This window comes from Monopterus albus, unplaced genomic scaffold, assembly GCF_001952655.1.
Source record: "Monopterus albus unplaced genomic scaffold, M_albus_1.0 scaffold172.1, whole genome shotgun sequence".
NCBI lineage: Eukaryota > Metazoa > Chordata > Actinopteri > Synbranchiformes > Synbranchidae > Monopterus > Monopterus albus.
In genome coordinates this window covers 1,579,215-1,606,670 of record NW_018128052.1, presented here as the reverse complement: position 1 = coordinate 1,606,670, position 27,456 = coordinate 1,579,215, and the positions used below count along the sequence as shown (strand labels likewise).

The window sequence follows — 27,456 nt, the reverse complement described above, 5'->3', positions numbered from 1 at the left end:
ATAATAATAATAATAATAATAATAATAATAATAATAAAAAAAGTGTCCTCCTTAACTGTCATCTGTGTTGTAGGAGGAGATGATTAGGTTCAGTCCTGCTTATCAAACCACAGCTGCGAATTAAAGATTAGCTGCAGCTGTTTGCTGGTACAAGGCAAGTTATTCTGGAAAAGAGACACTGTTGGGAAGTGTAAGGGCAGCGATGAAATGCTTTAGCTCTAATGCCTTCTGTCAAACAACATATTGGGTATACATAAGTAATTCAAAAACAATTTTTCTCAAATTTGCACATTTGTTTTTCCATTTTAGAGTACCGGTAGTTGATGTTATAATCCAGCATCATTCCTGATAGTACCATCACTTGAAGTTTATACCAAGGCAGGGACAAGATATATAAATGGATTCATTAAAAAAAAAAAGTTATTGAAGATTCCTTAAGGCAAAATGTAATTTCTAATTTGTATTTGGCAAATATTGATAAATGTGTAGCTGTTGGCAGATCCTCTTAAGACATGGAACAGTGTTTAATACACAAGTCCTCTGTTGTTGCTACACTGGATTCTTTTATTCACACAACTGCCCTCACCTCTAAGACATAGTAGCAGCCTGAAAATGATCATTAATGGGTAAGTCTCTTTTTTTGGGGTGTTCATAGTGTAAACATAGTTACTGCAACTGAACTTCTTGAGCTTTAATTTAAAGCTGCATTAATTACTATTTAGCTCAAATTCAGATAAATTGAGTAAAAAATTGTCTGTGTTGTCTCCCTGCTGTATGAACTACCTCCACCCCACTTTATCTTCAGGCCGTTTATTTTTGCCCTTTGTGGCCAATGTTGGTAAAATCCGCACTACACTTCTTCCACACCCCGCTGATCCGCGGTTGCATTTTTCAAACTGATATGGCTTTCAAAGACAGACCATGGTTGTCCCTGTGCATGTACAACCCAGGATGGGAGTAGAGCTGTTAGACCCAAGACGCTGCGTTCTGTAGTGCAAAACCAGGGTTAAAATTGGTTTGGCATGTCAGAGATGGAGAATGTTAAAGTCATCCGAAGGACTAAAATTTGACACGGATGTGGCTTTTTTCCTGCTAGACGTGCAGGTACTCTAGCTGGTTAACATGTATAGGTCTGCGTCATTAGCAAGCTAACGTTAGCATTTCAATTTTGTACCTTTGTATTGAATTATTGTGGTTGTAATGTGGAGTCATTCCAAATGACTGCAAACGGTTAGTGTTTTGTTGTCTGATTAGCAGACGCCTGCGTGTTTTCCTGGATTAGCAAATGAAGTAATTTTGCTAATTTTTGCTCAGTATTGGTCCTGTTTATGTTGGACATAACAGCAGTCCATGTAGGATTTTAGTGAGAAGTTGTTAAAAGTTATGGCATAAGCACAACTAGAAAAGTGGGTGTTTGTTCAACTATCAAAGCATAACATGAAAATTCTCTTGTTTCACAAACAACTCACAGTTACATGGCATGTAACACTGAACGTGATGCGATAGTGGCCAGAACATTAGTACTGTATCAATATTACTGGGGGGGAAAAAAACATTTCTCAGTATTTTGTGATGGTTGTGTGTGCCTCACCAGAGCTGAGAGCTGCTGGTTTATCCTCTACCGACTGTAAGATGAACGACTAAAAACATGGTCGGCTCATCCAGTGTATCTTGTGGTGTAGCCATATTGTAATAAAATGTGGGTCAAGGTTTGGAACTTCACGTGTCAGGTTAAAGGCTACATCCGCAATGATTCGCATGTCAGCGATTAGTTTTAGACAGCAGCTCAGCTGTGTGGCCAGAGGAAGGAAGTATAAGAGATCTTATCATGACGGTAGGGCTTTAGGTTTGTCCTTCTTCTTCTTCACGTAAACAGTGATAACTTTAGGTTTGTCCTTCTTCTTCTTCTTCACGTAAACAGTGATACGCTGTTTACGTGGTGTGGAGATATTATCGCCCTCTGTTTTGTGCACACTCGGTTGCATTCAGTGTCTGGATTCAGGTCAGAATAGGATGTTTGCCAGAGCAGGCACCATTCCAGTTGTCATGAAGATTTACTTAGTAGGGATCAAAATAACAAACACCTCTGCAGACCCTCAGAGCATGTTTTTGCCACAGTGACAGGGTTGGACACACAGAAAGAGCAGAAACGATAGGATGTGTTGGATTTCAGCTGCTCAGTGTGACATGTTGCCTCAGCAGACTGAGATTATGAACTAGTCTGTTTCAGTTAGATGAATGCAAGGTCTTACAGACGTGTGTGCGAGGATCCCTTCCATAATTTTTCCTGTTTCTACGCAGCAATCACTTATTTGTATTTGCTTTAGTTTTAATCATTGTGCATTCCTTGTCTGACCATAGCACAGATATAGCACAGCTGCTCACCTCTGCCTCCACCAGGCACAGCACAGTGTGCACTACAGAATAGCACTGCTTGTGTGCTAAAAGGGAACAGAAACAGAATTTGGGATTGCATAACCACTGTTCATCCTCCTAAAGTAAAATGAGGAAAACATTTATTGGGACATGCTATGAAGTTTTTATTTGTGCTCAGAAGGCAAAAAAGCTAATCATTTCCACTCTGATCTTTTTTTTTTGTTCACGTCACCAACACTAGTTGGTTTTGGTGATCATCCCTGTTGCTGCAGCAACGCATTATGTTGCTGTAACGCCTGCAGTGTATGAGCTGTAACGTTGTGTTGATAGCCATGGTACTGACAGTTAAGACTTACAGAAATGAAGATTGATCTGCTTGAAATGAAGCTGTTATGGAGTGGTGCAGTCGAATTAATGTGCACTTGCCGTGGTGTTGTGACTGTAACGTACAACATGCATCAAGGAGCAATGTAATGCTGCCAACCTTCTCCCATCATATCCGGTTGCAAAGATAGCATCATATCAAACACTGTGTTACTCACTCTGTGTACATGATGCACGAAAATGTCTCTTGTGCATTTTTGTCTCTCTTCATCCTTTTTTCCTCTCTGTCTGTATCAACATTTTCCTCCTTCTGTCCATCTTGGCCCCTTGTAGGAATAGGTAAGAGTCACTCCAATGTATCAAGCATGACCCTTCCCTCTCACGGCCACCGATCAGTGCCCCTACCTGAAGCCCTCAGCTGCATGCCTGTTGATTCCACCGTCCACTTCCTCTAAGCATGAATTATCTGTCCTGATATTACAGTGGCAAATGAACTACCAGATACTGAAATACAACAGCCAGTCAATCAAAGCCAAAGACACAGAGCCCTTCAATGGATATTGTTGCTCACCATCAGCTCTACCGGTGCCCAAGCATGTAGTTTGAGCATGGGAAATGACTGATAATTTAGTCCTGTCATCTTTTGTTTCTGCCCTGGTTTTGTCATTTGGAAATTGATGTTTTAACTTTATGGGGTGTCATTTGTAGGCGTGGGTAAAGGTTTCTGTTAACTTTTTATTGTATTCAAAGCCTTTATGCTCTTTAGTATCATTGTCAAAGAAAATGTTTCCCTAGGTCTTTGTTGAGATACTTGGCTGTAACCCTTGTTGTGATATAGCAGCAGCTTAGCTTAACTGTCTGCTCCATTTGTTCTTTGTGGTAACGTTCAAAAATGGAGAAACATCATAATATCAGCATGAGATGTTTGAAACGTCTACATGGTAGGTTTTAATCCCCAACATTAAGTCAGGTATAAAAGATTTATAGGTTTAATTTGTAGGTAGCTGCACAGTTGTTTACATTTTGTAGTTTGTGTCTGGAGTTTTACATGTCTTGTTGTTCTCAGCAGGATTTGGTGTTCTTGTCAGGACGTGCTGCATCCACTGCACTGTATTCTGTTACTTATAAATCCACATGAATCCCCGAAGCATCTTGGTAAAAGCCAAGGAATAATTTCTCATCTGTTTTTAGTAGACGTGAATTGAAACGTGATTCATGTGACCTTTATGTATGGTTTAAAAAGTACCCCCCCCCATGGAGTCCAGTTAATTATCATGCTGTTGCCTCAGTGTCAACACGGGCTCACAGAGCTCTCTCTCTCTCTCTCTCTGCTTCCTGGTAATTATCACCGTTTACACAAAACATTCCTTTGTCCCTCTAAGTGCCCCAACTCAACATGTCCTTTTAAAGTTGGTTGGAAAGCATTGTTGTTGCTTGAGTCCAGTGCAGAGCTGGATATCAAACTCACAGAAGTCACATTGCAGCAGCATTTTCACACGATGTCGCAGGGTGGGATAGTGTTAATAGCAGCCTCTCAGTTGTGTAAAAGTCTGGAGCGGGTCTCTCATCTACCAACATAAATGCCCCTCTCTCTTTCGTTCTTTCTCTCTCTCACATCCCAGGCGTAATGCAGTGGATGCGTTCCGTGTGAACGTGATTCACGCCCGCCAGCAGGTTCGATCCCCGGTGACCAACATCGCCCGCACCAGCTTTTTCCATGTCAAGCGCTCAAACATCTGGTTGGCAGCAGTCACCAAGCAGAATGTCAATGCTGCCATGGTGTTCGAGTTCCTTTACAAGATGTGTGACGTCATGACGGCCTACTTTGGCAAGATCAGTGAGGAGAACATCAAGAACAACTTTGTGCTCATCTACGAGCTCTTGGATGGTAGGAAACGATGATTGTGATGTTTGTGTGCAGAAGAAATGAGTATCTCCAAAATATAATGAGATTTATCAGAGGAATGGGCAGAGTCTGGAGCATGTAGAATCAAAGCCTGTCACATAGCAGGTATCAATAGGGATGGTAAAGCCTGAATTCTGGTTGTCTGTTCTTCATGGTTTAGAAGTGATGTGTATTAAAGTATTGTAGCAGTGACCAGGGAACCAGTCTGGTTTGAATGAGTCAGACTGTCAGAGGTTTCTCTCAGTCAGCCTTGGTTCCTGCCATTGCTACATGTCCTAGTTTTTCCTCTTACACAGCTTATCTCTTACACTTGTTTGTTCATACAGAGATTCTGGACTTTGGCTACCCCCAGAACTCAGAGACTGGTGCTCTGAAGACCTTCATCACCCAGCAGGGCATTAAGGGACAGGTCAGTGCAGACTCGGATTGAACAAGGAAATGCTGTTGGATTGACAGAGTGGAAAGAAGCAGCCAATTGAGACTTCTGTAAAACAAAAGTATGAATTAAAAATAAAATATCTGTACAAGTTAAGAACAACTGAAATATTGTCAAAATGTTGTGGATATTAAATGATGACATTCAATGAAATATCAAAATGAATAAAATAGAAAATTGTTCAGCCAAGTAAGACCGCTGGACATTCAGCATTATACGTTAGAAGCAGTCTTAAAAAGATGGGTCTTTAAAGCAACAATAAAAGTTTCATTTGAACTCACTGTCCTTAAATTGTTTGGATGCTTGTTCCAAAGCCCAGGAGCAGCACTGGCAAATCACCCATAATCACTAACCTAGAATCTGGCACCGCAATAGCAGGTGTAGAGTGCAGCTTTCAAGGTGCAGTATGATAAGAAACTAATCCGGTCAGATATGTGGGTGCTAGGCCTTGTGGCACTTTGAAAAAGGCCGCCAGTGCAATTGTCTTAAAAACAGTGTAATGTGTTCATGTGACTCGCAGCACCACCGTACAACCTGTAGGCCACCTTTAGCCGAAGTGCTGACTGTTTTTATTATGTAGGAAAATGTAAATACTGGATTCATAAATATTTAATTTTGACTCAGATTAGGAGAAAAAAAAAACTTCATTGGCATCTTTATATGTGTAAAATGTGTGCTGAACTAAATATTGCTTTGAAATTAAATCGTTTTACCGTCTTCCCCTCTTTTTTTTTTTTTTTTTTTTTTTTCCTTCCTTCCCCCCCCTTGGTGGATAATTCAGCACCAGGTAATTCATGTTACCCATGTGTGGAACAGTCGTATTTGATTTCCTATTTTGCTATAATGACAATGATCCCCTTTCATCACTGACCTTCTTTTGTTAGTCTATCAGTAGTGATGCAGTCTCTCTCCCTGTCTCCCAGACAAAAGAGGAGCAGTCTCAGATCACCAGCCAGGTGACAGGTCAGATCGGCTGGCGTCGAGAGGGCATCAAGTATCGCCGCAATGAGCTTTTCTTGGACGTACTGGAGAGCGTCAACCTGCTCATGTCACCACAAGGTTTGTTTGTATGGCTTCACCACACTGGGTGGTTGCTGCTGACATGAAGCAGTGACATTTTATTATTTAGAAAGCCTTCAGAGCAAACATTTCGTCTTGGGTCTAGTACTTCCACACCTTACAAACAATCCCAACCCCCCATCCAGGCCAGGTTCTGAGCGCCCACGTGTCAGGCCGAGTAGTGATGAAGAGTTACCTGAGTGGGATGCCGGAGTGTAAGTTCGGCATGAATGACAAGATCGTCATCGACAAGCAGGGCAAAGGAGGAGCGTCCGATGATCCAGGGAAGAGGTGAGTGACACGGCAAACTGAACTGATGCTGAAAATCATTAAGATAATCTGCATTTCAGTTTCTTTATTGTGACTGAAGTAATATAAAAGCAACAATCCTGAAAGCCCTGATGAGGAACCTCGAGTTTGGTTTTTGAGTTTTGTCTTGTTTAGTGCAAGGCAGGCGGTGTACTTAAATGTTCTTTCCCTTGGATGCATCTCTCCTTTCTTTCCCTCTCTTTCTATGTGCTGTACCTCAGTGATTTAGGGGGAGGAAGGTACTGTACTGACAAGTGTCCTCACCCTCTGCCACCTCAACCCACACACCCCCCCTCCGTCCTGTCTAAGCCCTTAAGCACATTAAGAATCTGTACATCTCATGCGCTGTTGCCCCCCCACACTTTCAACACAAATGCACCTTGTTAACACTTGAGTGTACTGCCTGGTGGTTGTTTCCCTCTTTTGGCATAATGGTTTATTTTATTACCTCCCACCTGCCTGACTTGTAACCCTTTACTCAAACATCTAACACAGACTGATTTGTTTAACTTAGGGCTGAACGATTTATGGTTTTCAAGTGCCATTAAAACATGGTTTTAAACTCGATAGATTCAAAACAATCTGAGCAGCATCCCTGCAGGCTTCAGGTGCACACACTCTGCCCTGCTCCGCAGGCTTCACGTGAAATGAGTGAGCGGAATAAGAAAGACGCACCAGTGAGTTTCACGTTGGTGCTGCTAGTGGCACTGAAATAGCCACACAGGTCAGCCAGAGACAACACTAGCATTTGTGTCAAAGCGAAACAGTAGGCTACATCAGTCCTCTGGTTTTAGACCCACGCTTGAACGTGCTGAACATGCCTGGCTAAGGTAGCGACAATGTGAGGCAACACCACAGATTTCTTCCAGCATTAAAAAAAAAACACAACACAGTTGCCACTTGTCACTTATAAAATGGGATCATCCGTTTTGATAAAATGTTGTTTGCATATTGAATCAATAAGTTGCACACACTCAGCCCCTATTGGATTAATACATTGTGCATTTTGTCATTTTTAATGCTTTAATTTATTGTCCAGAGTGGTGAGCGCATCGTAATAAGTAAAATTAAACCAGTTTAGAAAAGCAGTGAGATCAGAGGATACAGACAGGCTCCGCCATCTTTACGCATGTGCAGCTACACAGCCTGCTGGCTGTTCACCCCACCTCTGTCTCCCTCCACTAACTCTGTTCAGTCCAGCAAACCTGGCTACTGTTCATACCATTCTCATCATTAAACACTGAGGCGGCAGTGACTGCTGTCGACTCACTTTTTCATGAGCAATACAGTTTTTGAAAAAATGTAAAGGCATGGCAGAGAAAAGAAGTTGGAAAATATTAAATGCTTCAAATAGTTAAGTGCATCTAGCAGCATTAAGTGTGCAGACAAACAGGTTCAGGACCACAGCTCCCAGTGAGTCCAGTACAAACACCAGTCAGGCTTTAGCCTACAGCATAAGAGGAAGTCAGAACGTGATGTCATGTAATTTTCTGTTCCTGTTTCATCAGAATACTCAAAGTCTGTGATGTGCTCAGATCTGTAGAATTTTATGAATGACGACAAAAGAAATTGTGCCTGTTCTGTATTTACTGCTGCACTGACCAGTTTGAATTCTAACCTGTAGCTAAATAACTAGTCATAGTGGAAAAACAGAAATGCAATTTAATACAAAGTAAATTTAACAGCAGTAACCCCCAGCACCGCTAATGCATGTGATGATGTGTTGATAATACAGAACGGGGGGGGAAATCGCATATTGAATCAAAAGATTTCTAAAAAAAAAAAAAAAGATTCTTTCCCCAAATCGTTCAGCCCTAGTTTAATTGCAGAACAGTATCATTATAACCTCAATCGGGCTCATGCCTCGGTACTAGCAGTTGTTTGTTGTTTCTCTTTTTAAGGAGATTGATGATCACAATATTTATGAATCAACAAATGGACTAAGACTACCTTTTTCACCTCTGTGTGTGTCTGATGTTTTCTCTCGTGGCAGTGGGAAGCAGTCCATAGCCATCGATGACTGCACTTTCCACCAGTGCGTGCGCCTCAGCAAGTTTGACTCAGAGCGTAGCATCAGCTTCATTCCCCCTGATGGAGAGTATGAGCTCATGAGGTTAGAAATGTTTTAAAGCTTGAAGTTTAACCTCTCCAGTCAAGAGCAAATTACAGCTGAAACTAGGAAGCGGAGACTCTGATCATAATGAATATACATCCTTTTTTTCTGAGAAGTGAATGAGAAAGACGGGGATTAACACTGAAACACACCAGATGTTATGATTCATAACATGACTCGTACCTTTCCTCCTCCATGTAGGTACCGCACCACTAAAGACATCATTCTGCCGTTCCGAGTAATTCCTCTGGTCAGGGAGGTGGGCCGCACTAAACTGGAGGTCAAGGTGGTCATCAAGTCCAACTTCAAACCCTCGCTGCTGGCTCAAAAGATCGAGGTCTGTCTTGTGTGACTGGTGATTAATGTAAATGGCCGTAAGCAGTGGAGCGTCTTATGTGAATATGAGCATGTAGTTCAACATTAACGGCTGCACCTCCCTGCAGGTGCGTATCCCAACGCCGCTCAACACCAGCGGCGTGCAGGTGATTTGTATGAAGGGAAAAGCGAAGTACAAGGCCAGTGAGAATGCCATCGTCTGGAAGTGAGTAGTTGCTCTACCTGTATATTAATGAGAATTTTTGTTTTGTTTTTGTTTTTTGCTCCAAGTTGATTAAAAAGCCCTTTTGCTTTGCCTGCCCCTTCTTTCTCCTTGTGCGAGTTATAACATTAGGTTCCCTGTTGCTGAAACCTTTCTGATGCTTTGAAAGCTCATGGTTTGTGTGTGTGTGTCTGCAGGATCAAACGCATGGCTGGGATGAAGGAGTCTCAGATCAGTGCTGAGATTGAGCTGCTGCCCACCAATGATAAGAAGAAATGGGCCAGGCCTCCCATCTCTATGAACTTTGAGGTCAGGATACATGAATAGTTTAATAGGTCTCTGCTTTCTCATCAGTGACACACACACACACACACACACACATACACACACACAGACAGAGTCCTCTCACAGCTTGGCCTTTCGGCTATAGACCAAAATCAATTTTAATCTCCAAATGTGAGGCATGTAGTCTTGAGTGCATCATTTGATTGTGTTGTGCTGAGACATTGTGCATTGGACCGTTTTAAATCTACTGCACACATGTTGCGTAAGGTTTGTTGAATTTTTATATTAAGGACAAAATGTTTACAAGTTGGTTGCAACAGTGTTTCCTAAGTTTAACTGCTAACATTGTGTTTGCTGAATGCAAACTGAACAGACCTCTGCAACCAAACTGACCATAGATGAAAAGTGATCCCACGACAGCCTAACCTTTCTCCTCTCATCCCCACAGGTTCCTTTTGCGCCGTCTGGTCTGAAGGTGCGCTACTTGAAGGTGTTTGAGTCCAAGCTCAACTACAGTGACCATGACGTCATCAAATGGGTGCGTTACATCGGCCGCTCCGGCATCTACGAAACTCGCTGCTAAAGTTCAACCATGCCAGGCAGCGACCTGACCACTTCCCTCCCTTCTATCCTGTTAAGATTTCTTTTCTGCTTCCCCTTCCTACTTTGTCTCTCCCCTCAATTGCTATAGCTTCTCTCATACACCATCCTCCCCCACTTCCTAACTAGGTGTTGGAGACTGAATTTACATTGTTTAAAAAAAAAAACAAACAAAAAAGTAAATATGGTATAATGCACAGATATATGCAAAATGTGAACCATTGTATCGTATATATCTTGTAGTGATGAGTAAACAAACTGGTGTCCGGATGAGTAAGACAAGTGATGGGGGAGGGCACCAGGGGGAGAGGACAGGAGGCTCGCTCTGTTCTTTACTCAGTGTTAATGTTCTGCTACCTACTCTGTCACTTTAAAAGTCCCACATGTCTTAATTATCACTGGTAAGATGAGCTGTAGCTGTTTATAATAAATCCTGCTATAGTTCCTGTCTATGAACTTCTGTCTCAGTAGTCTGTCCTTCAAATTGACATGCACTGTCTGATTCTGTGTTGTGAACAGATGATATTTGATCTGCTTTTGTGGCAGTGGTCATTCAGATTGCAAATTCTTTCTTTGCCACTTAGCAGAGTAAAATTTTCCAATTACTAAGCCTCCTTTGGGTAGCTGGGAAAGTTCTTTTTGTACTTGATGAGCTAGTTTCTTTCCCTTGTTATCTTCCCACTGTTAACATAAACTAGCATTTTATGAGTCAAGTAAAACATGGGAACATTCCACAGTTCAGAGGTCTATCATCCTCTCCAGACAATTGACTCAGATGTCCTAATGTTTCTAAAGCACTAAGATCAACTTTGTTACACTACTGGGGGAGAGAGAGAGGGAGTGCGTGTGTGTTTTCAGTGAGGTGAGGTCTCCCTCTGGTGTTTTCCTCATCGCTGTCTGCTTCTTCATGTTTGTAGCCCTGGTAACCGTTCTGTCCAATAAAACTTGACTATGTAACCAACCTCTCCTACCCTGCTCTTGGTTTTCATTTGACTGCCACAGTATTGCATCAGTGTTTCCTCTTGGTGTTTGAACTCAGGTTGGGGTAGAGTGGGACGGAGTGGGACAGTAGATTTTTGGGTAAAGATTTTTGGCTTTTCGTGGCTTGACTTGGTCTATCATCCATTCATTTGACAAATATGACTCAAAACTTTTTTGTTGGTCACAGTTTTAAAGAAAACAAAGCTGAATTGAGAAGGACCTACAACAGGCGTCTTCAACTAATTGTGAGCCAGGGACCACAACTGACTACAAAGCAGCCTGAGGACCACTGTTGTATAGGGGATAGACTGGATGAGCAGTGTTTTCATCTTGAGTCACCTTGGCTTTTCTAACTTAGGTATTTGCATGAATTTCATTCATCAACTATAACAAGGGAATATTTAAAAAAAAAAAAAAGCGACACAGGGAAACCAAATTATGAATTGTATTGTCAAGGACCACCTACACTGCCTTCATTGACCACCAGGGGGCTGCAGGCCCACTGGTTGAAAATCCCTGGCCTAAATGGTCAAATTGATTGTGAAGGAATAAGTAAACTCCCAGATCCTAATTAACCATTATCACGCGAGTAAATGAACCCGGAACCCCCCCTCAGCAGAAAATGATTGGTCAAAGGTTTTGGCCAACATGTTTAATAAATTTCTTTTCTGTATATCCAGACAGTGAAACAAATAACCCCAAACATTAAAATAAAACATGATTAAAACAATGTTAACATTTACATTTGCATCTTAATAGTAGTAGCTGTTATTAGCTTGCCACTCAAGTCTTTGCCACCCTGAGCTCTAAACATGGGCATGCGTTTACAGAGAAAGTGAGGATTTGCACCAAAATCTAGGCAGGATTTCCTCATTAACCTCTAGAGTCCTGAGCTTTGGAAACCCAAGCTGTGCGGTCCTCATATGAGGACGCAGGGACTCTAGAGGTTATACTAGTATTGTACTTGTAAAAGGAAAAGAAAGACTTTGTAACCATGGGAATTGAGTTATTTCCCAATGTTAAAAAATGATTTCTGTTCACATTGACAAAGGCAGTCTTAGTGGCTGCAGAAAAACGTTGAGTTAAACCATAAGTGTTTTTGGGAAACATGCCTAGATTACATCAGTCCGATATCAGTTGACATTTACATTAGAGTCATTGAACAATATTGCATTACATCTTCAGATCACCTGTACTATTTCATTTTCAGTTATATAGGAGACGAAACACATGCTTTATCACCAGAGATGGAGGACACACCATGAGTCATGTTGCTTCAGTGCTGCAACAATGGCTCTGTTCAGAACAGAAAAATTGAAACAAATCAGTTCAGGAGAGAAGGAGGTAGCTACATAAATATTGATCTGGAGTTTCACGACCCTCTCACCCACCTATGTGACACAGCACTGTCAAGTCTATCAAAATACATCTAAACCAATGCAAATGATTCAGTTCACTTCAGTGGAACCCCTGTAGACTGCTGCATGATTTGGAAAACCCCCAGAGCCTTAAATGTGTGTGTATAATTTCCCAGGTATGTACACTACCAAAATGTGGAGACCTTATCATGAGAAAACAATTTTCTGCTCAAACTAACCAAATGCGAATTCTTAGATTAAATATTAGTTCTCAGAAGGAAATTTACTTTCCTTGCCCAGATGTACATTACAAAACAGAAAAAAATTATGTATATATTTAAGTCCATTCTTTCTCATGTTGATTCATTGTTCAGGCATGATTAAGATCATATTCTGTAAAGAAAAGGAAAGGAAAGATTAAACCTGCAAAAATAAGTATTTTGACATTGACATTTAAATGCATCATCCTTGCGATCGAGCCTTTCTCTGACGCAACATTGAAAAGCGTCCATTTCAAAATGAGTCTTCCAAAAACTGATTCTTGTCCCCTGACAAAAAAATATTTAAAAACGAATGTATTAATATAAGCAGTAACGTCAAGCTGAATCCAGATCGGTCAACAGATGGAGAGCGCTGACAGAAGACACTTGGAACATGCTAACACACTGGAGGAGATTGCACCCAAAACATCACATGCACAGCCACACACACGCACACAGCCGAAAAGCAATCAAACTTGACAAAAAGCTGCTGTGTAGTAAACACTTAACACCAATGTTCTCACATTCAGCTGTGTACTGCCCACACAAGCAGATTATTTAAACCTGCGCTGCTGTGATAAAGGTCCCACAGAAATATTTAACAGTCTCCAGGAGGTCTCAGCTCTGCTCTCCCACACCAAAACATTTGCTGTTCCAACAAATGATGAAAAACCCTGCGAGCCCTCCTGCTAAAACCAAGACCAGAAGAAAAACAAAATACTAAAATTACAGTGCCAACCTGGAGAATACACTGTAACACCTGCAAAATATCCCTAAGTGAGAGTGAGTGACTACTCAACACCAAAAGTGACTGAGATGGGTGAGACTAACTCACTTGATCAGTGGTGACTTGACTGACTGACCCTTACACAGGAACAAAAAGGACAAAACTGGCTGTTAAAAACAAGAGCAGTGGAGAAGCTGGTTGATAAGTGCTAAACTTCAAAGTAAAACAGAAAAAAAGGAGCCATAGCTCCATGAAATGACAGCTACTCAACAGCTTGGTCAACTGGTAACACTGACTGCAACCCAACAAAGCCAATGAGAATTCAAATGCACTCTAGTTTTCATCATCTTCGTCATCATCGTCGTCACTGATTAGGTAACTTCGAGTCCCGCTGTGGTGGGGTGGAGGCGAGGGTGACGGCGAGGTCTTGTTGAAGAAGGGAAGGCGGAAGGTGGGAGAGGGAGAGCGCTCCTCATGCGTGGGGCTGCTGCTGGGGCTGTGCCTGGGGCTGATCGCCTGCAGCATACGGCCTTTTCCTTCTTTCAGCATGTGCTTCTGTGGAGGGGAAACAACAGGACATCTCTTCTATCAGTTGTTTTTCTTTTTTTTTACATTTGATCAGCCTCTCTACATGTGGAGAGGCTGATCAAATGTATTGGGTCTGAAATGGTCTTATGCAACTGGAATGTAACTAATATGGTGGCATATAGAGGAAAGTAACAGCTGTGCCTCCGAATGTTATGTCACTGTGCTGAACGTTTTCCTATAAAACATCCTTCTCACTTCAGCACAGCACCCAGGCCATCAACAGTGTAAATAAGGAGGTGCTCTTAGTCATACTGCATGATTAAACAGTGATTAAAGGCCAAACAAAACCAACATCCTCACCAGAGCTCCTTCAGGGCCAAACATCTGCAGGAAGTTGCCAATGAACTCTCTGGACTTCTCCTCCCACTTCTGGATGAGGTCGATGCTCTTTTCTTCCACCTTCTGGACAAACTCCTTGCTCTTCTCCTCCACGTCACGCACCTTCCTCTTCACCTTGTCCACGCGCTCCTGCAGGTTGTACTTCTTCTCCTGAGAAGAGGATGGCAAAGTTGAGGGGAAGCCACGTGCTGACACACCTAACATCTGCCCTCATGCCACAACCTGTCACGCTGGCATCACTGTTCTCTTTCTAAACACCAACACTGCTGAACAATAGCTGAGTGTCTTACATTAATGAAGCTGACGTTGAGCTCCTTGGCTGTGTAGCCTCTCTGCAGGTTGCGTCTGACGTATACATCGTAGTCTCGGACAATGCGTGTGATGATGTCAGAAGTGGAGATGCCCTCTGTCCGCTGGGTGGGAGCAAACATACCTGTGGAGGATGGAAGGAGTCAGGTAGACATCAACAGTCACCAGATACAGATGAATGAAAAGGAAACACTATCAACCAGACAAGGACTCAGTACCATACATGCATTAGATGCAGTAGTGAACACTGAACTGTACCCTGTAATTCCTTGTGTACCACACTTTGTTGCTTTGGCACTCACCAGCTTCTTTAATGTGCTGGTACACATCATCACTACCCGCTGAGGAGTATGGGATGTCGTCATGGGCCACAAAGTCAATCTGGAGAAGTCATTACAACATACATCAACACAGTAGATTCAGCTCTATAAATTGTACAAAGACAAAAACAGCAGGGAGAATGTTAGAGTCAACTCACTCTCAGATTACTGTACGGAAAAACTGTCAAAAGTTGTTCTCTCAGCTACCGATTTCAATAAATCAACAGGCTGAATGTTTCAAATTACAGTTTTGTGTCTTTTAACTTTGGTTCCTCTCTGTTTCTTCCACTCACACGATGTTTGGCGAGAAACTCCGGCGTCAGTGTCCAGGGAGCGTTTCGCACCAATTCATCCACGTAGCGGCAATGTGTGACAGCGTCGTAGCGCTCGTCCTCATTCATCACTGTGAAGCCCTTGTACTTGTGGGTCAGGTCGTCACTGCACACTGCGAATGGTAAAAAAGCCCAACTGTTTATACTTCCTGTTTTTATGAAAAGGACCTGCCAGACGCTTTTCAATTTTAGCATTAGAATATTTGAGACCCTCCCTCACTGGGTGGGGCTATTAGTGGTGTTTTTTCTTTTGGTGGACAGTCTTGGTGTGGTTGGACAAGTGAGCGGGCCTGGCTGTCGGATGTGATCGCCTGCCAAGCCAGTTGGCCCAGCCACTGTTTAACCTGAGCAAATACTGTGTCAAGCCATTAAATATCTGCTCTTTGCTTGGATGAGGATAGGATTCAGGGATGTTGGGTTTTAAGGATAGGTTAGGGTTGGAAAATCATGTTACTTATAGAGTGCTATAGCAGTGAGTCCTAAAACCCAGAACCAAGTCAGCATTTTTGCACTTTCGATTCCCTCGCTCTGAAGTCGGTGGGTTTCTTGTAATGGGTTTTTGGTTAGATGCTTGAAATAAGGTCTGTGGCTAACACAAGGCCAAAACACTTTCATGTTTTGTTCTATGAAATAAAATACCAGATGATCAGATTTGTCCTTTGTCTTGATCATCTTCCTGTTTGTAGAGTTTCACACTTACAAAAGAAGCAGGTGATAGCAGTGTACTGCTGTGAAGACCTGTATGGACACACACACACACACACAAGCTTGTACTTACCTCCAACAATGAGGTGTGTATTAGGAAAGAGGCATTTAGCCTGCATGAGTGCTCTGGCGTGACCCGAGTGGAAAACATCAAAGATGCCATCTGCGTACACCCGCACCGGTCTGTCAGCTGGGCGGAGACACGCAGAGATGAAAGCTTTATTCTCTATAGAGTTCATCTAAAATTGTACTTTTTTCATATGGGAAACTGTATTTAAGACTGACAGGGAATTTACTGATATTAGGGAAGAAAAGGAGAAGGTGTATAAACAACACAAGAACATAGAGGAACATGAACAGTCTATGAGCCCAGACGGTATCAGACACACTGAGAAACTGGCACAGAAAGATATGTTGACTGAGAGATGGAAGGAATCTGACTCACGTGGAGTTCCCCTCTTGGCCTCCTCCATGCTGACTCTCACATAGGGTTTATCATCAGCTGGCTCCAGCTCATCTGCAAAAGGTGCAGGGTGCCTCAAACCCTAAAAGACCCAAACAGTAGAAAAAAAAAAAAAAAAAATCACCGCAGGTCAAGCAAGTCTTCTACTAATTCACACAAAAGTCACTGCTGTGCATCATACACAATCGTTTTCACTTTCTTAGTTGGAAAAAGTAGATTTATACCTCTAATTCTGTAACAATCTTTCCTGACCTCTTACAGATTAAAACTCTACTGCTTAGTACTCTTTGTGTTGAAATACAACTTAGCTGTCCTTGCAACATCAAGCAATTTCCACAGAATATGGAGAAGAAATGAAACCAGCATAAGTTTGACACATGATGCACACAATGGATAAACACTGATGCCAGAACACAAGCTTTTTAAAACCGGATATGTTCATTGTGCACACTGGAGAGTTTTAGTTTTTCACCCGTCTTTAAATAGTCATGGTAAATCGCAGCAGGCATGTATATAACCGCATGGAGTGGTACATGTGCACACAGGGAACCTGTGGAAAGTGCTGGTCAGTGAGCGCTAACTCACCACAGTACATCTGGGAATTTTCACAAGCCGCTCCCCCTCATCGGTCTCCCCATTGGAGCCCTCTCTTCTCCTCTTCCTGGACAGCAGCAGCTCACTGGAGCTTTGGGCCTCCATCTGTGTCAAAGGCCAAAAAAAGCAATTAAAACACACCACTCTTTTTTGCCATCTTCTAGCGGAAGATTCAGATACTCGGATTAACTGTATAATGTGCCTGCAGTCTGGATGTGACCTCTCTTACATAATATTATATAACACAAAGTACAGACAGGGTGGAAACCTAGGCAGCTGTGAGGTTATGGCAGATTACACATCCTGCATCAACTGTGACCCAGTAACAGAAAATAGAATAGCTCTCTCACTGACACACACATACGGCAAACGCAATTGGAAAACCTTTCAATATAAAACACTTTGTTCCACATACAGAACATTAACCCCATGCAGCCTCCACTTGAGCTTCCTGTTCTGCAGTTTTTTCCACATCAGGGCAAAGTTAACCTCATATTTGACACCTGCAGATCCAACCCTGCTTCACCAGAGTCAGCGGGTCACCACAAGTGGGCGTACATCCATATTAGACACCAACTGACTTTAGGACACTTTGTTGTGTACGTAACCTGCAGCTGGATGACTCTGCAGTGGCTGCACACACTGGTACATTTGGTACAAAGAGGGAACTTTAACATAAAACAAATTCTATTATCAAGTATATCAAAAACAAAACTTTACCATTTTTTTCAGTTTTTTAACATTTTATGTATAGGTTTTTCAAAAACCTTACAACCTAGGATAGCTGTACTTGATATCTTAAAGCAGGGCTACAAATAACTAATTATTTCTCTTGACTATATTAAACGTGACCAAAAATAAAGCCGCACAAGTCATTTAGGGGAAGGTTCATTATTTTTGACATGTCTAGCTTTTTCAATTCTTCATTTTACTATTAAGACATAACCCTTGGCTAGACTTATGCAGCAGCTCCCCTCCCCCAGAGACACCCAGCAGAGCTTCAACACTGACTAACAGAGAAGATTTATATGAACACTTGTCAACATATTTGGAGCCAACTGCTATAATAAGAAAGCAACAAAAGAACAGTGCCAAGTTTTTTTTTAAATGGTTAAAGTTTTCATTTCTTGTTGACTTAATCAAATATATGACATGTGACATATAAAAGTACTGTTTACAGTATGGATGCAAATAGTTGTTTTTAGCAGTAATGGACAAAAAAGATCCATCACTGTTGTCATCGTACATACATCAATACCCAGTTTGCCTCCTGATGCATCCAATTTTGGTCACTGGACCCAGAGTTGGAGTTTTTGCCTATTTTATTATGTCATTACATACATAACATAACGTTGCAAGCCCAGATATGCCAGAATTTACCACGAGTTTGCACAATACGCGTCCAGCTTGGACTAAACAGTAACTAAAACAACTGAGTTGGAGTTGTGCTGGTGACACTGGTTGTACAGTTCAACTGGTAAACAGGGGGTTCTTGGACGCTTTAGCCTCTAACAAAAATCCTTAAGAACAATATGCTAACTACCCCTTATAGTAGTGATAGCAAACGTCAGCTAGCTGCTTTACGCTTTTGCTCGCTTACCGTTCACTCTTTTTTGTCCGGAAACCTGTTTTCCTGGAGTGGGCGGCTTCCTATCCTGGTACTGCCAGCAGGCTAGCTAGCTAACTGCAAGAAACCTAGCTGGCGCTGCTAGCTACAATTGAATGCTAGCTAGCACGGCTTGTTGCGCTAACTTTACCCGTAGCTTAGGACAGCAGCAACAACAGTAAATACAAACTAGCGCTGTGCTGCTAGCGGAAAACAGCAACTACCCAAAGAGCAAACCACCTGTCAGTAGTAGCAACTTTTATTACAATGCTGACAGGTCAACAACACAGTACACCCAAACTTCGCTATCCTCAAAGAAATGACACGATTCAGACATTTCCGGCGTTCTTCTTCCTCCTCTTCTTATGGTATTTATTGGCGGTTGCAAGCCAACCTAAGGTGCATTACCGCTACCTGCTGGACTGGAGTGTGGATCAGAATGTCCCCTACCTACTATTATAACAAAATAACCTCACTCAGTTCACATTATATTGTCTTGTTTAACCCTGTACTCTAAGAAGTGGTCTGTACCCTATATTCCCTTAGCTTTTTTCAACATCTCTGTTGAAATAAAGTTCATTCCACAGCTTTGAACCCATAATAACATGTTCCACAGTTCCCTGTACCCTACACAACTCACATTCCCCTGTATTCATCAACTTCAGTGTACCTTTCAAACCAGTATGACCAAATCTCATTCTTGATATCATATCTTCTTTCTTCCTATTCCTAGGACCTCCTCTCATTTCTCTTACTATCCTTTGGATACTGTAATAGAACCGACCCTTGCCTTCTTTATCCCATAGTTCTTGCAATTTTTCTTTCATTTTACTCTTAATTAAACTTTTAATATCAACCTTAATTTACTGCTAGCTACACACATCTTTTTTTTAAGCACAGCTTTTGCAAATATATCTGCTAGTTAATTACCCTAGTTAATAGTTAGTTAATTACCCTGCTGCTAGTTAATTACCCTGCACCCCATGTGCAGGAATCCAAATTAACCCAATACCTAGTCAAACTATTGCCGTTACATGCAGAAATACGCCCCACTGACTCACAAATGCTAGTGTGACATTCATGAACGAGCAATTTCGTGTCCAGAACGCGTTAAGCGCACTCACATTTGCCCGGCTGTGACCGGAACGATACAAACGCGCATGTGCAGTGGGCCACACAACCCGAAAGCAAACCCACAATTTTATTTTATTTTACTTTATTTTATTTTATTTTATTTGTGAATGCATAGCTGTCATTGAGTTATTTCAGCTCTACAATTAATTACTAGCAGTGCTCCACTCAGCTTCCACCTGATTAGATGAGGTTGTCTTTCATTTTGTGAGCAACATAGTTTTAACATCTGAGTTTATGAAGCTCAAAATGTTTCACTTGGTGAAATTGTCATTCATTTATAAATTCAATTATATGTTTATTATTGAGGTCATATTTAAGGTCATATTTAAATGTGGTGTTGTACTGGACTACATTATATTCAGAGGTGTCTTTATTTTTGTCCTCCCCAGCTACATACATGAGAGGATCAGATTATTAGGATCACCTCTGAAAGGGAAGCATTTTGAGCTTCATAAACTCAGATGTTAAGTAGGAAGTGTGGCATTGAAGTGCATACAATTGTACAGGTGTATATGATAAAGTGGCCAGACAGTGTACACAACATGAGCTCAGCAATAAACATTCAAGAAAAAAATTGTGTGATTTGAGTTATAAGGGTCCAGTGAGCTTTATGTCTAGCAGCACCCCTGGTTCCCAGCAAATATCAGCTAGCATTTTATCTTGAAATGCCCATTCCTAATAATAATATTAATATTTATAACATCAGTGATAATAATCGCCTAATGATGGATATGCTATTGCTGTTAATATTTCTCTTATAAAGGATACAGATACTTAGGCTACTGCTGCCAATAAACAGCGGTTATTATAATTAAAATTGAATTAAATCCCTATGAAATGTTGAAAAATTTTGCAGGAAAATTCGGTGGAGTTATGACTACCTTCGAAATATGCTACCTTTAGTCAACTTCAGTGCAAATAAGCACAACTCGATAAGTAGCCAGTTGTTAGCGTAGTTCGACAGGACACCGCCAGGGAGCGGTAATATTCTACATTTGACATACCTTGTACGATCGCCGAGGAAGAAGACTGCTGCGGAGCGAAGTATCCTGTCTTCCAGCATCATCAGTCTCCAGCACCGTCGTTTCTTTTCAGACTTAAACGCGCACAAAACTGGATTTTGTTATTATTAGTCTACCTATATATACCTTCTGTCACAAGGTATTTTATTCTATATTCACGTGAGTTGATTTTTAAGCGTGTGTGGGGACAGCTGCAACCGAAGAACTCGGGCGTTGGTTTGCGGTGGGACAGTTATTGTCACAGTAGGCCTGCCGGGTGTCATGGAGATTAGCATGCTAGCACAGCTAGTTAGCTTATCTGTCTGTGCCGACACCATAGCCGTGCTAATAGATTTCATACATGTTTCACAAATCCTAGACTGACTAGCTAGCTCGAAAAACGTTATACACCGAAGGGTATTAATTAAAATGTAAAATCGAGGCTATAAGCTAAGTATTTATTTTATGGATAAAAATATAACTGAAGGATTCATAATTGCCTAGCGTATGACACATATTTAGTCTGGGCAATTTTGGAATACACCAGCACAGTTATTCTTGTTTAGCCGTGAAATTATGGAGCAAACAAAGAAAAGAACATTGTTATGAACAGCTGGCTTGCGTTCACATTCCCAGGGTGACAGGCCCAGGGCTGCCATGTAGCTAAACCTGACCACAAATCACCCAAAGCTCAACTTTCTTAACAACAGAACTACATATTTTGGTGTTGTGCAGAAGTGCAATACTAAGTACAGTGTTTACAGTATGTTTAAGGGTAGGGTAAGACTTTATTGATCCCACAATGGGGAAATTCTAGTGTTCAGCAGCATTAGAGAGCACACAACAAAACACCATAGGGACCTCCGAGACGCAAATCAAAGGTACCTAAAAAACAAGACAAAACGTAGCACTTGAGAGAAATCAAGAAGAATATTACTCCCACAGTTAATTCCACAATGGGTAGAAACCCTGTATATCAATAGCAATAAAGACTAAACAACAGACACCATAAGAACAGCAGACATCGCAAGGATCTATGAAAAACAAATCAAGAATACCCCAAAACAAGACAGTACAAGCATTTCAGAGAAATCAGGAACAAGATATCGCTCCCACAATCAGTCCAACAGACAGAGCAGTCTGTGGTCAGACAGTTTAAAAATGTCAAAGCAATCAAAGCTCCCAGATGTAGATAGAACAAGAGTTGGACAATAAAATGTAAAATATTATTGTGTAAAATACACATTATAATGTTCCATAGCCCAAGATAGGGTTTTCAAGTTCCTCCTTTTATCCAACCAACCATAGATTCCTTAATTCACTATCATACAAAGAAGAGGTAGCAAGATTTAAATCTTAACATTTAATAGGCTGAAACCAGAGAATGTTATTGTTAATGTTAATGTTTTATAACTTGAGAAATTATGCAAGAAGAAATTTGTTTTCAGGTTAGGTCTTCTCATTGCCTTTTTCCGGTTTTGTCTTCTGCCTGTAGTATGTCTGACAAGAGTGAGCTGAAGGCTGAGCTGGAGAGGAAGAAACAACGGATTGCCCAGATTCGAGAGGAGAAAAAGAGAAAAGAGGAGGAGAAAAAAAAGAAGGATGTATGTGGTAGAAACAGTCACTTAATTTCATTCTTAAGTGAAGAACCTGTCAAGCTGCCTGCCTTGATTTTTAACTTGACATTTTTCAGTTCTTGTGTATTATGATGTGTTTTCATACTGAGATTAAGTTGTTTATGTTCTGTACTCTGAAGGGAGACTCAAAGCGTGGAGGAGAGGCTAGCAGTGGCTCTGGTCATGAAGACTCGGACCTGGAGAGGAGGAGGAGGGAGGCAGAGGCGCTGCTGCAGAGTGTTGGCATCACCCCTGACATAACCCACGGTAAGCACACACACACTGCCAGCAGGTTCTGTTTTTATTTTTCTCCCTTTTAACTCCCATCATTTTCTGATTGTTTGCTTGATGGTTTTGCAGTGTTTTTAAATGTTGCCTCTAACATTGCAGTCTGGCTTGATGTCATTCACTTTGGTTTTTTCCCTCCCCTTCACACAATATCTGAGTATTTGAGATAACTGTTTTATGCATGACACCTGAAACCTGCCTGCCATTTATTTTCATTCTCTCTTCTCTCCCCTTTGTCCGGCCTCCTGTGTTTTGTCCTCCTTGCTGCATGGTAACTCATCCACTCACCCACTAACTCACTTATTCATACACTTCTTCCTTACCTCACTTCCTTCCTCCCTCACTCACCTCACTCCCTCATCTCACACACTTAAACACACGCACACACAGCTCAGCCCCTGAGGGTAGTAACAGAAGATACATGTCTGTTTCACTACCTAGTCCCTGCCCCCATGTCTCCTTCCAACAAATCAGTGGGCAGTGATGTAGGAAGTCAGGATTCTGCAGAAGGAAACGCAGGACCAAGGTTTGTCTGTATGTTTGTGTGCGACACAGAGAGAGAGAGAGATGAGGATGGATTCTTTGAGGTCATTTTTTACCTGAGTTGAGATTTTACCTGCATGCTAATTGTGTGTGTATTAACATTGTGATTATACTTGATGAGTTCTGACGTGTCTCCTCTTTGCCTCTTCACTGGCACGCTGATGTTTCTCAATTAACACGCACTCCGCTCTTCTTCTCTCCTTGTCTTTTCCATCTCTTATCTGGATCATCTATTGGCTGCCTTCTGTGTTTCGTTTCATCCTCGTTTTTCTCTTTTTGTCTGTCTGCCTGTCCTGTTGTTCTCTTACTAACACTGTCTGGTGGTGTGGCTCTATAAGGACATTGCATTGGGATCCTGACCCCTCTACTCTGCAACTCCACTCCGACTCTGAGCTGATGGGGTACTGCTCCTCCTCTCTCCTTTAGCTTGTCTTCCAGCTTTTATTAGTTTTTGTCGTTTCATCTTAGGTTTGTCCAAATGTGTTAATAATTTGTCTGTACATCATTATATATGTCTCTACATGTAGAGTTCTGCTTCATATTGCAGACCCGTGTCTGCGTGTGCTTACTTCCACTCTTGATATGTGTGTATAGACATGGATCTGTGAGGCTGGGCATGTCCAAAATGATTCAAGTGGACTTTATCCAGAAGGAACTGGTCTCCTACTCCAAAGAAACACAGACACCCACTGACGCACTGACACATAGTGAGCAAAAAGCAGGTAAACAAATGGAAACACAAAGACATGTTTCTGTTTCTCCAGAATTTTACCCTGGCTGGATTAAATGTGAATAACAACTAAATCAAATATTTGCGTGTTCAAGATGAGGACGAGGATGAGGAAATAACCGCCCCCCCTCCTGCAGACGATACCCAGGAGGAGAAGAATGACCAGGCTGAACAACAGGAGGAGGGTAAGGATGGAAGTTTGTAAAATATGAGCTGGCTGTTAATGACCTTGGTGTTCATTTGTGGATTCTGATAAGTGGGCCAGAACAACAGTCCTACCTAAGAGTATTAAAAACCACGGTGCTTTATTTTGGCACCTAATAAGCTTTAAACACATAAATCCAGTTCTGAACTGGACTTTCCAGATTGTATTTCCTTGTCTCAGCAGTACTTGAAACAGCACACCTTCAAATTTTACTACAGTAATACAGCAAATGGGAACTCTATCCAACATTGTTAGCTTTTCTTCTGTTCTGCTTTAAATATTGTACTGTCTGTGTACAGACACTCCCAAGGAGCTGACAGAGGAGGAGAAGCTGCAGGTCTTGCACTCTGAGGAGTTCTTGTCATTTTTTGAGCATTCAAGCAGAATTGTGGAGAGAGCTCTCGCTGAGCAGGTGGACGTCTGCTTCGACTACAGTGGCAGAGATCTAGAGGATAAGGAGGGGTGAGGCACATAAAGAAAACTTTGTATTAATGTTTAAAGATGTTAAATGACAGACAGGTGGATAAGCACATGGTCATTTCTTTTTCTGTTCCATTCAGTGACTTGCAGGCAGGTGCAAAGCTGGTTCTGAACAGACAGTTTGCAGATGACCGCTGGTCTAAAAACAGGGTGGTCTCTTGTCTCGACTGGTGTCCTCAGGTTGGATACGTTTGTTACGGCTCATCACAGAGGAATTAACCTTATTATGTGTCCAGTCGCTGTCAAATCAGACTACATTTGTGATTCTAAAATGATTGGTGCAGAGCCCCACTGCTTCTTTTCTGCTTCTAACAATGGCTACTGTGCTCCTCTCAGTATCCAGAGCTGCTGGTGGCCTCCTACACCAACAGCGAGGATGCTCCCCATGAGCCCGATGGAGTGGCACTGGTCTGGAACATGAAGTACAAGAAGGCCACACCTGAATACATCTTCCACTGCCAGGTAAGAGAAGAATTCTAAACCAGTGAAAAAAAGAAAGGCTACATCACCAAATCAATAGTTGTGAACTTGAGACCAAATATTAAGGCAGAAGCAGATGTAGTTAAATTGCGTTACTTTCCTTCCCTAGTCTGAAGTGATGTCAGTTGGGTTTGCAAAGTTTCACCCCAACCTGGTGGTGGGTGGGACATACTCCGGACAGATTGTCTTATGGGATAACAGGAGCAACAAGCGCACCCCTGTTCAGAGAACCCCCCTGTCTGCAGCTGCACACACAGTAATGCTTACACACACATTTACAGATATCTTAAAACTGTGATCAGTACAACAGTGTGTTGTCTGTGGTAGTTTTTCAGCCTGTTCTCTGTTGTGTTCAGCACCCAGTCTACTGTGTGAATGTGGTAGGAACTCAGAATGCTCACAACCTTATCAGCATTTCCACTGATGGCAAAATGTGCTCCTGGAGCCTCGACATGCTCTCACAGCCACAGGTATGCTGAACTTGTAGAGATGATTCCACAAAATGCTGTCGTACATAGAGCATCTGTTGGTTTGTCTGAGACTGATTGTATTCCCCGCAGGACAGTCTGGAGCTTGTGTTCAAACAGAGCAAGTCAGTGGCTGTCACCACCATGGCCTTTCCTCTGGGCGATGTGAATAACTTTGTGGTGGGGAGCGAGGACGGCTCTGTCTACACCGCTTGCCGCCATGGAAGGTGAGTGCTCTCTCACCTTTAACTTCTTGAGCAACAAGAAGGATAGATTTTTATTTTGTTTACAACCAGGATGTGAATGCAACACAATGATTTCTGAGAAATGCTGGAAATGTCTTAGAAGGAGTTGTTCATGGTCATCACAGTAATCTTTTGTGTGTTACAGTAAGGCGGGGATCACTGAAGTGTTTGAAGGACACCACGGCCCGGTGACTGGGCTGAGTTGTCACAGTGCTGCTGGACCTGTTGACTTCTCCCATCTCTTCATCTCCTCCTCTTTTGACTGGACCGTCAAACTCTGGAGCACCAAGGTGAGACATACACAAACCTGTATACTGTTAGATGAACCACTAGTTATTTTAACTTTTATCCGTTTCACCTAATGCGCTTCTTTACAGAGTACCCGTCCACTGTACTCTTTTGAGGATAGTTGTGACTACGTCTATGACACAATGTGGTCTCCAACACACCCTGCTCTGTTTGCTTGTGTGGACCTATCTGGACGTCTGGACCTGTGGAACCTAAACAATGATACTGAAGTATGCAGACACACTGCACAGAAACCCAAGACCTAATTTCACCCTTTAAAGGAGTTATTTGACCTCATTGGGAAAAACAAATATTCACTTTCTTTTTCAGAGATGGATGAAAAGATTAATAGCACTCATGTCTATAAATTTCAAGATACCCAAAGCAGCCAGTTAGCTTAGCACAAAGACTGAAAATAGGTGGAAACAGCTAGCTGCCTTTGTCGGAAGGTAACAAAATCCAGTTCTCAGCACCTCTAAAGCTCGCTAACACATTTGTTAATCTATAGAAAAACCAAAGTGTAAATATATACAGTGTATTGTAACAGTATCAGAGTGATATCAGTCTTTGCATTGAACCGTTGGCAAGAAAATGAATCAATGTACATCCCAAAATGTCATTTAAAGTTCAAATACATCATAGCATAGTTTTAAAGTTCTTTATTTTATTCCATGAGCTTTTCAAAAATACCGGGTTTTTTTTTTTTTTGGATGAGCATGAATGAACTTGGTTCTTTCTAAACTGATGTTTGATTTCTAGGTTCCCACTGCCACTGTGTGTGTGGAGGGGTCTCCTGCACTGAACTGTGTGAGATGGGCTCACACTGGAAAAGAGATTGCCATTGGGGATTCAGAGGGACACGTGTACGTCTATGATGTCGGGGAGGTGAGACATCATTCCTTCTTACTGTTAGATTGTTTTGGGTATTGTTGTGCATGGCTCAGTCACTAATAAACAAATTAAGTCAGTTTTCTCTCCATCTCCTTGTTTGACCTGCTGTTGGGTGTGTTGTCCCTCTGCAGCAAATCTGTGTGCCCAAGGCTGATGAGTGGACACGCTTCGTCAGGACACTGGCTGAGATCAACGAGAATCGAGATGAAGCTGAGGAACTGGCCGGCGTCTAATGTTACAGCTCTTTCTCAGTAAACTAAGCACCTACAGCACACTACATGACACGGTCAGAGGAGCTGTTCTCTCTTTGGCTTCCAGCTTTTCCACCTACTTCAAAATAAACTGGCCTGAGGAGATGTGCAGGGCTGGCATGGGCAGAAAAGCCCATTTTAGATGTGTATCTACAGTATTGTTCAAAATAATAGCAGTACAATGTGACTAACCAGAATAATCCAGGTTTTTAGTATATTTTTTATTGATACATGGCAAACAAGTTACCAGTAGGTGCAGTAGATTCTCAGAAAGCAAACAAGACCCAGCATTCATGATATGCACGCTCT

The 27,456-nt window shown here is 41.9% G+C and overlaps 3 protein-coding genes across 8 annotated transcripts in view; 2 read left to right on the top strand and 1 right to left on the bottom strand.

Annotated features, from left to right (window-relative positions):
* The window catches only part of LOC109969270 (AP-2 complex subunit mu-A), a 13,087-nt gene extending 2,180 nt beyond the window's left edge, over positions 1 to 10,907 (top strand). For 2 of the 3 annotated variants that reach the window (XM_020616003.1, XM_020616004.1), the window contains exons 3-13: positions 4,323 to 4,588; positions 4,933 to 5,015; positions 5,824 to 5,829; positions 5,966 to 6,101; positions 6,248 to 6,392; positions 6,632 to 6,649; positions 8,404 to 8,523; positions 8,725 to 8,860; positions 8,967 to 9,064; positions 9,259 to 9,370; positions 9,795 to 10,907. In XM_020616003.1, coding sequence (XP_020471659.1) covers positions 4,323 to 4,588; positions 4,933 to 5,015; positions 5,824 to 5,829; positions 5,966 to 6,101; positions 6,248 to 6,392; positions 6,632 to 6,649; positions 8,404 to 8,523; positions 8,725 to 8,860; positions 8,967 to 9,064; positions 9,259 to 9,370; positions 9,795 to 9,929 — 1,255 coding nt within the window. In that variant the 3' untranslated portion in view covers positions 9,930 to 10,907. The remainder of the gene's footprint in view (positions 1 to 4,322; positions 4,589 to 4,932; positions 5,016 to 5,823; positions 5,830 to 5,965; positions 6,102 to 6,247; positions 6,393 to 6,631; positions 6,650 to 8,403; positions 8,524 to 8,724; positions 8,861 to 8,966; positions 9,065 to 9,258; positions 9,371 to 9,794) is intronic. The other variant, XM_020616005.1, reaches the window with a different exon arrangement.
* Positions 10,908 to 11,877: 970 nt separating this feature from the next.
* pcyt1aa (phosphate cytidylyltransferase 1A, choline a) lies at positions 11,878 to 18,876 on the bottom strand. The gene is made up of 9 exons (XM_020616223.1): positions 18,523 to 18,876; positions 16,914 to 17,027; positions 16,311 to 16,410; positions 15,939 to 16,055; positions 15,122 to 15,273; positions 14,811 to 14,889; positions 14,490 to 14,632; positions 14,161 to 14,349; positions 11,878 to 13,827 (listed from the first exon to the last, which is right to left on the bottom strand). Exons 2-9 carry the CDS (start codon positions 17,025 to 17,027, stop codon positions 13,606 to 13,608), a joined length of 1,116 nt encoding a protein of 371 aa, XP_020471879.1. The 5' UTR covers positions 18,523 to 18,876; the 3' UTR covers positions 11,878 to 13,605.
* Positions 18,877 to 20,681: 1,805 nt separating this feature from the next.
* LOC109969389 (cytoplasmic dynein 1 intermediate chain 2-like) lies at positions 20,682 to 27,152 on the top strand. 4 transcript variants are annotated; one of them, XM_020616232.1, is made up of 17 exons: positions 20,682 to 20,823; positions 22,159 to 22,267; positions 22,420 to 22,546; positions 23,009 to 23,093; positions 23,449 to 23,511; positions 23,705 to 23,832; positions 23,936 to 24,025; positions 24,345 to 24,507; positions 24,606 to 24,705; positions 24,862 to 24,987; positions 25,115 to 25,261; positions 25,362 to 25,475; positions 25,566 to 25,699; positions 25,863 to 26,007; positions 26,095 to 26,235; positions 26,765 to 26,890; positions 27,028 to 27,152. In XM_020616232.1, the coding sequence occupies exons 2-17, from the start codon at positions 22,160 to 22,162 to the stop codon at positions 27,127 to 27,129; spliced, it is 1,899 nt and encodes a 632-aa protein (XP_020471888.1). In that variant the 5' UTR covers positions 20,682 to 20,823; position 22,159; the 3' UTR covers positions 27,130 to 27,152. The 4 variants fall into 4 exon arrangements, with proteins under 4 accessions (XP_020471888.1, XP_020471887.1, XP_020471890.1 ...); XM_020616231.1 differs by having other exon boundaries at positions 22,958 to 23,093; XM_020616234.1 differs by lacking the exon at positions 23,449 to 23,511.
* The last annotated feature ends 304 nt before the right edge of the window (positions 27,153 to 27,456 follow it).

Bases quoted from the DNA above. Each gene is read 5' to 3' on its own strand.
- pcyt1aa (XM_020616223.1), bottom strand. From the start codon at position 17,027: ATGGAGGCCCAAAGCTCCAGTGAGCTGCTGCTGTCCAGGAAGAGGAGA. The intron at 14,890-15,121 runs GTGAGTGGAAGA...TGACTTCTCCAG, and splicing joins AGTTTCTCGCCAAACATCGT to ATTGACTTTGTGGCCCATGA. The intron at 13,828-14,160 runs GTGAGGATGTTG...TCCCCTCCACAG, and splicing joins TTGGCCCTGAAGGAGCTCTG to AAGCACATGCTGAAAGAAGG.
- LOC109969389 (XM_020616231.1), top strand. From the start codon at position 22,160: ATGTCTGACAAGAGTGAGCTGAAGGCTGAGCTGGAGAGGAAGAAACAA. The intron at 24,026-24,344 runs GTAAGGATGGAA...GTCTGTGTACAG, and splicing joins GGCTGAACAACAGGAGGAGG to ACACTCCCAAGGAGCTGACA. The intron at 26,008-26,094 runs GTGAGACATACA...GCTTCTTTACAG, and splicing joins TCAAACTCTGGAGCACCAAG to AGTACCCGTCCACTGTACTC.